The 9,269-nt window shown below is 45.5% G+C and overlaps 1 protein-coding gene across 1 annotated transcript; it reads right to left on the bottom strand.

Moving 5' to 3' along the window:
* Positions 1–2,936: 2,936 nt before the first annotated feature.
* On the bottom strand, positions 2,937–3,441 carry CLAFUR5_07043 (Ecp15; the record flags this gene model as incomplete). Its single annotated transcript, XM_047906191.1, has 3 exons — positions 2,937–3,112; positions 3,170–3,259; positions 3,312–3,441. 3 exons carry the CDS (start codon positions 3,439–3,441, stop codon positions 2,937–2,939), a joined length of 396 nt encoding a protein of 131 aa, XP_047763163.1.
* Between the last annotated feature and the right edge of the window lie 5,828 nt (positions 3,442–9,269).

The following is a 9,269-nucleotide window of genomic DNA, read 5'->3' as shown; positions in this document are numbered from 1 at the left end:
AGTATATTTAGTCTAGAGGGTCTCTGAACTTCTATAAGGCGTCGTAATTAATACCTCTAGAGGATACTAGGAGGCAGGAAGTGAGTAGAGAGTCGCTAGATAGTGTTCGGCTAGTACTAAGGCTATAACGCTATAAGCGATATAGCGAGTCGGAGTATAATATACGTACCTATTAAGTAGACTTACTAGATAGCGAAGAATCTAAAGAGGAATTGTCCTCCTAGTAACGATTCTATAGGATGTCGTTATATTAAGATACCGTCGCAATTAAATTAGAAGTAGTATAGTTCTTAGTAAAAGTAGCCCGCTCGGTAGTATAGCCCGCTCGGTAGTAAAGCACGTTATGCCTAGGTCCTAACCTAAAGGCTTTAGAAAAGATAAATTAATAAACAGGGGAAAGGAAGTTGTTTTTGTAGGATATACTAATTCTATAAAGCGAGGCCCGACAATACCGGGTCCGGACTCGGGCGCAGCGTCCCTCGTCCGATCGGGGCAGGCGTGGCGCCTGAATTTGGGGAAAGGTTAGTGTGCGAGACCCAGTTTTGCGACGGACCTCTCGATAATGCGGAGATGTTTAATATCGTAGAAGCTTTGTTGCGGCAAATGCTTCGATGTAAGATCATCTTCGGGTGCCTATGTTGCCTTCATCAAGTAGTATCGAAGTGTCGCAGCATTCTACGGAGGGCAAGTCTTCCAGACCCAATATTGAATAGTTATTGCTAACGCCTCAACAACTAGGTCCAATAACGCAGTACTAACGCCAGAAGCAGTATCATGTTTTTGTAGTACTTTAAGTGGAAGAAAGACGTGATTGACAAGGTCCAAAAAAGCATCGCGAGAAAGCATAATGACGGTCGGTATTGACAAGTTTTCTATAGGTTGCTATATAATTGAAGTCTTAGAAAGTGCCGTGTCATTTGAACGAGGTAGCACGAAGTAATCGATGTTAAGCAGTAGCAAAGTCAGCGATCTGCAAATACGCTCTATATCTACTAGCCGTGTCGGTCCCTATGCACCCGCGAAGCGGGTGTTGGACAACCCAGTGATATTGGACACCTCAATAAAACCACGCTTTTCAACACGCGTATCTTCGATTCAACACGCGTTATCTCGTCAATATGGTTGCTTCCATCTATCGTGAAGAAGAGGAGCTCATCAGTGAGGCCGTGCAGTGGTACTACGACGCGTCAAATCCAGGTCCTGTTAAGCAGGTAGCCGCCAACTGGGGTGTCGATTACCAACGCTTCAGAAGACGACTTCTCGGTCACAACTCACGCAGCACACGGCCGCGTACGCACACGGTGTTGACAGACGATCAAGAAGCTGTTCTTGCAACCTACTTAAGGAGGTGTGACAAGATAGGCGTATCCGCGCGACTCCGGATAGTCCAGATCAGCGCAAATTCGATCCTTAAGCGATACTATACTGGACCTAGATCACCTCCAATTGTGAGCTCGAAGTGGCCACAACGATGGCTTAATCGACATCCAGAATAGAAGAAGGTGAAGCAACAACCATTGGAAGCAGCAAGAGCAGCGGCATGGGATATTAGTGACCTTGAATGGTGGTACAGCAAGCTGTGGGAGACCTGTCAAGAGCATAGCATATTGCCTAAGGACATGTAGAATATGGACGAGACTAGCTTCCGCATTGGTGTTGCGAAGAACCAGTACGTTCTTACGCAATATCCGAAGAGGAAGAACTTCCTACTGCCAACAACCGTAAGAGCTGTACGGATGTTGTTGCTGTCTTAGCAGCTGGGCATGTGATTCCAGCCTTCCTCATCTTGATAGGGAAGATGCACCTGAATACGTGGTACCAACACCTTGAAGACGACACGGTTGTAGGTGTTAGTGATTCTGGATACACGAATGACCTGCTTACACTAGAATGGCTGCGACATTTTAACGAGCACTCTGCGAAGACATAGCGAGGTGCATACAGGCTGCTGTTGATGGATAGGTACGGCTCTCACTTCACGATTGAATTCATTGAATATTGTGACGAGCATCTGATGATCCCCTTTGCACTACCAGCCCATACAACACACTTTCTACAGCCCTTAGATGTGGTCCAAGCACTGGTACGCAGAGGCTGTGGATTCAGGTTCTCGCTATAGTTGTAGCGACTACAACAAGCTCGAGTTCTTGCATGACTTCGAGGCCTTCAGAAGGCAAGCAATGAAGCCAACAACCATTATAAGCGGCTTCGAGAAGTGTGGTATCTACCCCTTCAATCCGGAGCCAATATTGGCTCGTGCAAGGCAAGACCTAGCTGCTCTTCGATCGAATAAACGAGTCTCAACACCGGAGCCGATTGTCAACGATAAGCAGCTTCCAACAACAGCGAGGACCTTCGGTCGATACACTGCTGCGCTTATAGCTGATCCATTGATAGATGAGTCTATTAAGCAGCGACTGGAGCCACTCTTCCGTAGAGCCTAGATTGCTATCGTTAAGGGCGCCGAAGCAGTAGCTAAATTGAACAACACCACGGTCCGCCAGAACGCTCGTAATGCTCGCAACACTCCGAAGAGACGACACCTTCAGCGTGGAGGTGTCATAAAGGCTATCAACGCAAGAGCTGCTATACAAGAACGTGAAGAGAACACAGTAAAGCAGCTTGAAGCCCAGCTAGCACGTGCAAGAACAGGTGAATTGAGACACCGGATAAGCAAGATTATGAGCTATATCAAGGGGACATACAACAGACCTGCTTATCCAGTGGAGAGACGGAAGATTATGCCAATATGGCTTGCCTGTATGGACGATATAGCCAATAGATAGTTGAATACACCTCATTGATATCGTTGAGGTGTCCAATATCACTGGGTTGTCCAACACCCGCTTCGCGGTTGCATGGGGACCGACACGGCTACCTAACGGTATAAAATGGGACTTCGGATGTTTGATGCCTACGGCTAAATGGTAGATACCTCAGCATGTTCCCCTGGCCTGAGAACTGACGGTACCATGATCAACACCGGGGTGCCGTTCAAAGAAGGCGCAAGGAGCAGTATCCTGAGCGCATTCTGCCTTTGAATTGATATCACCATGATAACGAGTGTTGTAGTAGCAAGCTGAAATCCCATGGTCCCAAAGACAGCAGTAACCTTGTAGAAGAAATCGTAAGTACGCTAATATATGTAGAAAAGAAAAGACATTCTTACTATTGTACGTGATGAGCGGCTGGCTGGGGCTGTGAACGCCTACGTCGTATGGCCCGGCGTCGAAAGCGAGCCACGCACACCGATTGTCATCTGCCGGATATTTAGCTCCATGGTCGACGAAAAGTGTCGATCTATAACGTACCTGGAAGCCACGTGCGGCCAACGCCATCCGTAGTACCAGGGCAGCGGGAGAATGTAGCGGCGTACTCGGCTGCTCCTAAAACGGATGCTGGAAGCATAGTAGCGGCAATGAAGAACCGGAGATAAGCCATTGAGATAGGGTGTAATTTGTAGCGAAGGATACTGAGCTAGGGAAATAGGGGTAAGAGTAAGAGTCGCTAGTAGTTCGAAGAGTATAGGAGTAAGAAAAGAGGAGGGAGCGTATGTATAGGACATGTTTCTATTTCGCGCTAAAAGTTTTGCTAGCTATACGGTATTACAGGTTATGTCCTAGCTTGAACCCTTTTCGCTATTTCTAGCGCTTTCTAGTTGCGCCAAACTCCAGTGCTTCCGGGCTAGGTTACGATATTGAAGCTTGATCAAAATATACTACGAGGTAGCGGTACTATGCCATAAGCTTCGCCGCACCCTAGCAATCGCCGCACCCCAGTGACTTTTTATCATCAACACCACCAATAACGTGCTTCACTACCGAGCAGGCCACACCACCGAGCGGGCCACTTTTGCCAAGAACTGTACCACTTCCACAGATACAGCTATGCAACCACCATTACAGCGTTTATTGTCTTCAAACGAGGCCAAACTGACCTTAGCTGTCCAGGCCACGAAACGCGACGCGACAATCACGAATCGACTTGCTGTAAAGGTATACGACGCGTCTCGAACTACACTAGGGTATCGATTGAATAGACGACCTCCTCGGGGTGACTGCGAGCCCAATTCGAAGAAGCTTACAGAGCTAGAAGAGAGGGTGATACTTGAGTACATACTCGAGCTGGATCTTAGAGGTTTCCCGCTATCAAAGGCTAGTGTACGAGCAATAGCCGATTCATTACTGCAAGAGAAGGGTCTCAAGCCCGCTAGTCTCAATTGGACAGACAGGTTCATTAGGCGGCATCGCGAGCTAAAGGTTCGTATAACACGTAGATACGATCGTTAGCGAGCCCTAATAGAAGATCTAGACGTTATCGAGAGGTAGTTCTTGCTTATACGTAATATAAAGGAGAAGTATAGTATCCTTAACTAGGACACCTATAACTTCGACGAGACAGGGTTTATAATAGGTGTTATTACGTCTGAGAGCGTCGTTACGGGTTTAGACAGGCGTAGTAGAAAGAGGAAGGTCGTTTAAGAGGGCAATAGAGAGGGAGTAGAGAGATAGCGTATTAGATAGCTCTTATACGAAGCGAGATTAGTAAGCTACGGAAGTCTAACGAGGCCCTTATATAGCGGAAAGCACGAAAGCGTAAGTATATTTAGTCTAGAGGGTCTCTGAACTTCTATAAGGCGTCGTAATTAATACCTCTAGAGGATACTAGGAGGCAGGAAGTAAGTAGAGAGTCGCTAGATAGTATTCGGCTAGTACTAAGGCTACGACGCTATAAGCAATATAGCGAGTCGGGGCATAACGTACGTATCTATTAAGTAGACTCGCTAGATAGCGAAGAATCTAAAGAGAAATTGTCCTCCTAGTAACGATTCTATAGGATGTCGTCCTATTAAGATACCGTCGCAATTAAAGTAGAAGTAGTATAGTTCTTAGTAAAAGTAGCCTGCTCGGTAGTAAAGTACGTTAGCTTATATTAATTGCTATATACGCTTAAAATATACGATATATAGCTTAAATTACTTAGAATAGTATCGTAAATATAGAATTTAAGAGACTATAGGCACTATAGTAGGCTTTATAGTATATTGTTATATATAGTAAGGTAGTAAGAAAGTAAGAAACGCGTAAATCTCGATACGGGCGTAAAAAGCTTTAGTAGGGCTTTTACTAAAATCCTATACCGAAGCGTTAATACTAACCTCTTAGTAATATAACGTGTTTTTATATAATATAACTATATAGAATATAGAATCAGATAGCTACAAATATATTAGGAAAAGAATCAAGTTGATATAAGCAATATTAATAGTATTAATAATAAAAAGTTACTAGGGTACGGCGATTACTAGGGTACGGCGAAGCTTATACTATAGTTAAGTAAGAATTATAACGAGGTACCTAGTAGCGGACGCCTAAATGTTAAAGTATCTCCTAAGTACCTCTTTACCTCCTAGCCTACGAGCCGGTTATTAGCCTACGAGCCTATTAGCCTTCGAGCCTATTAGCCTAGCCTTCGAGCCTATTAGCCTAGCCTTCGAGCCTATTAGCCTCCGAGCCTATCAGCCTATATATCGTATACTTACTCGTAGCGCCTATTTTAAGCTACTCCGAGTAAGTACTACGTATCCTAACGAGTTTATATTACCTAGAGTAGAGCTAAATTAGTACTATACTTACTCGGAGTACGGCTAAAGGTAAATAGACCCTTATATTACGTTATTTATATAGGAAGTTATTATACGGGCTTATATAGGGTGTTTTAAAAGTAGGTTATATATTATATATATCTATCTAGAATAGATAAGTATTACTCCTAAAGAGGCTATAGGTAACTAATTAGTTTTCTTATTCTTAGCGTATATAGCTTTAAGTTTTAATAATAGGCTATTACCTATATATACGCTTAGATCGCGATATACCCCCTTAGCTCGTACGCTAGAGTAAATAATCTAATCCTATATAATTACGTATACTCTATTATAACTACCTATTACGGCGGTACTTAGGGTAGTCTCTTATCCGAAGTAAGCCTAGATAAGGCTCCGCTAGTATAAAGCTTACGAGCTTTACGACCTCGTCTTTTGCCTATTTAGGTAAGCCGGTAGCGCGGGTATAAGCGGGCTGCTTACGTAGCCGTAATACTACCTCCCTATCTATAGTAATAACGTTAGGCCCTCGGTATTACTACTACTATAGTAAGGGTAAGCTAGTTATTTTAGGTAAAGTAAGCTAAGATAAGTAAGGTAAGCTTTATACCCCTTCTTTATTCCTTTATATCTTACTTTTACTACTACTATTATCACGTATATAATAAGGTATAGATTATAAAACTTTTACCGGTAAGATAGCTTAGGTAATAGTCCTGTTATACTGTTAAACAGGTACGAGTTGCGCAGCAGTGGAAGACGGCGGATCACACCAAAGACGAAGAAGGACCCAATGGGATAGCGTGTATCTACATACAGTATCGCCGGTGTTGGTGTAGGTAGATGCTAGGTGTCCGGATGTTGGCCAGCCTATAGGCTGGCAAACCCTAGTCACGTGATCTATCACATGACACACCCACACCTACATGCTTGTCCTGCGGCCTGTATGTTCTCAACACTCCCACTCAGGCCACATGGTCTCCTACAATCCCTTTACGCAAGCTGGAGCTGCCTTACAAAGTTTTGGAACTGCTGGCCATTGAGGGGCTTTGTTAACCCATCAGCAGCCATGTCCTTTGTATGGCAGTAGTCCACTGCAATCTTCTTCTGCCACCAGAGATGTCTGACATAGTTATATGCAACATCAATATGCTTTGACCTTTCATGCACATGGGCATCTTTGACAAGTGTCAAAGCGGCTTGGTTGTCACCCATGAGCTTGACTGGCCTTAGCTCGTCAACAGTGCCCTTGCTTGCCCTTACACTCGGCTGGAAAGAGCTCTTTCCCACCAGTTCTGGGCACCCCATTTCCCTGAGGACAGCAGCAAGAAATTGTGACTGCTTTGCGGCTGCGTTCATAGCCATGAACTCAGCTTCCATTGTTGATGTTGCAACAGACTTCTGCTTCCTACTCATCCAGGACACAGGTGATCCACAAAGGAACCACACGTATCCCAGAATTGAGACTCTATCCACTTTGTCCATAGCGTAGTCAGAGTCCGAGTATCCCTGGAGATTGCCCCCTCCCTTTCTATACATAAGACCTAGGTCTGGGTACGACCGCAGGTATCGGGAGAGCTTCTTCAAAGCCTTCATATGCTGCTGCGAGGGATCAGCAACAAATGAGCTAATTCTTCCAAGGGGGAATGCTAAGTCTGGCCTTGTCATTGTCATTGGCCACATCCAGGTACCATTGTGGCTCTGGTAATCCTGTTTGTTGCACCTCTCATCCATAGGTGCCGTAGGCACTAAATGCTCGTAGCTCTCCATAGGTGAGTGGGTTGGCGTAGCCTTCTCTCTAGCCATGTTCATCTTGGCTAAGTTAGCGTGGACATAGTGTCCTTGATCAAGCTTCAAAGTGCCTTGGGACCTGTCTCTTGTAATCCTCATTCCAAGGATCTTCGTAGGTTCACCAAGATCTTTAATCTTAAACACTTTTCCAAGCTCAGCCTTAAACCACTGAACATCTGACAGCTTCGGAGCTGCAATGGGTATGTCATCCACATGGGTAAGGACCATAAGGTCTCTATCCGTATGGATAAGTAGGCATGGATCTACCTGGGACTGGGTAAATCCAATCTTCTCTAGCTTCGCAACACAGAGCTTGTTCCAGTCTCTAGCTGCTTGCTTAAGCCCATAAAGGCTTCGTAGGACCTTGAACACCATGTTTGGAGGTGCTTCAACTCCTGGGGGTGGGATCATATAGATGTCTTCAAGAAGGCTGCTTTGGGTAAAAGCATTATTCACATCCACTAGGTGCATCTCGAGATCTCTCTCACATACTACTGCCATGAATACTCGGAGAGTATCATGTCTAACAGTAGGTGCAAAGGTCTCTTCGAAGTCAACCCCATATTTCTGTGAAAACCCTCTTGCAACTAGTCTTGCCTTGAACTTCTCAATGGCTCCACTAATCATTCTTTTCACATCAAAGACCCACCTAGAAGTAATTAGATTCGCACCCTTTGGCGGTACAACTGCTTCCCAGGTGTTGTTGCTTGCTAAGGCAATAAGTTCGTTCTCGATTGCCTCTCTCCACATATGTCCCCATTCGGGGTCTCCTACGGCTGCCTTATAGGACTTTGGGATTGGCACTTCCTGCTGATAGGCTATGGCCTGCCCAACAGCAGCAAATGCATGTTCTTCCACGTCGTTCAGAATCTCCTCTACCCAGCTCATTGTAGGGTCTAGATGGAACATCTGGGCGATAAGAGCCTTATGGTGTTTAGCCTCATGCTCTTCAGAGTTATCATCTCCGTCCCCCCTTGACCTCTTGTTGCCTGCAACCTGAGGTGGCGCTGGGTGTTCGGATGGGTCGAACTGAACGACATCTTCTTTTTCTTTCATTGGAGTACCCTGATCTCCAAACTTCTGGTATTCCCCAATGTCCTTTGGGGGAGGGGGAAGTTGCACAAACAGCGGTTGCTGTGGTGTTGATGACTTGGGTAGGTTCTGTATAGATCCACCGTTATCGGCCTTCGACAGTGTTGAAACCGCCTCAATATTTTCTCCTGGCCTTCGTAACGGTGTCTCTGATAATCCCCTATCGGAAAATTTCGCCCCAAAGGGCTTCCTCCCAACAGGATTGCGCTGTGGCGCTCGACTCGGCTGGTTAGTGAAGGTGATACCAAGATCCATATCTCCCCCCTTCTCATTCTCAAACCAGTCGACGTGACTATGCGCTTTTATTGCTTTCATGTCGGGATCCCAGAACAGCCATTGTTTTGTGGTGTTTTCTGAGTAGCCCACAAACACGGCTTCTTTTCCTCGGTTCATCAACTTGTCTCTCCTCAAGCCTTGAGGTTGGGCTCTTGGGTCTACATAGACCACAGCTTTGCATCCCCAGACGCGGAAATGGTCGACTGACGGTACTTGGCTAGTAAAGGCTTCTTCTGGTGAAAGAGCAATACCATCAATGATCGGACCATTAGGCAGTCTGTTTCTGATCACAGTCTGTGCTTGCAAAGCTTCTGGCCAGAACTCAACTGGCATGCCAGAGTCTTCAAGCATAGCCCGGACTGTGTTCTCAGAGGCTTGAATTGACCTTTCCACAGGTCCATTTTGAAGAGAGTTGTAGGCATCAGTTGTGTCCATCTGAGTGCCAAACTCCTTCTCCCACTCTTTTAGCAAGGCGAGAATTTCCTTTGCACCATCACTGCGGATC

This window comes from Fulvia fulva, chromosome 6, assembly GCF_020509005.1.
Source record: "Fulvia fulva chromosome 6, complete sequence".
Classification (NCBI taxonomy): domain Eukaryota; kingdom Fungi; phylum Ascomycota; class Dothideomycetes; order Mycosphaerellales; family Mycosphaerellaceae; genus Fulvia; species Fulvia fulva.
The sequence above is the reverse complement of the archived record's forward strand: the minus strand, read 5'-3'. Positions and strand labels throughout refer to the sequence as shown.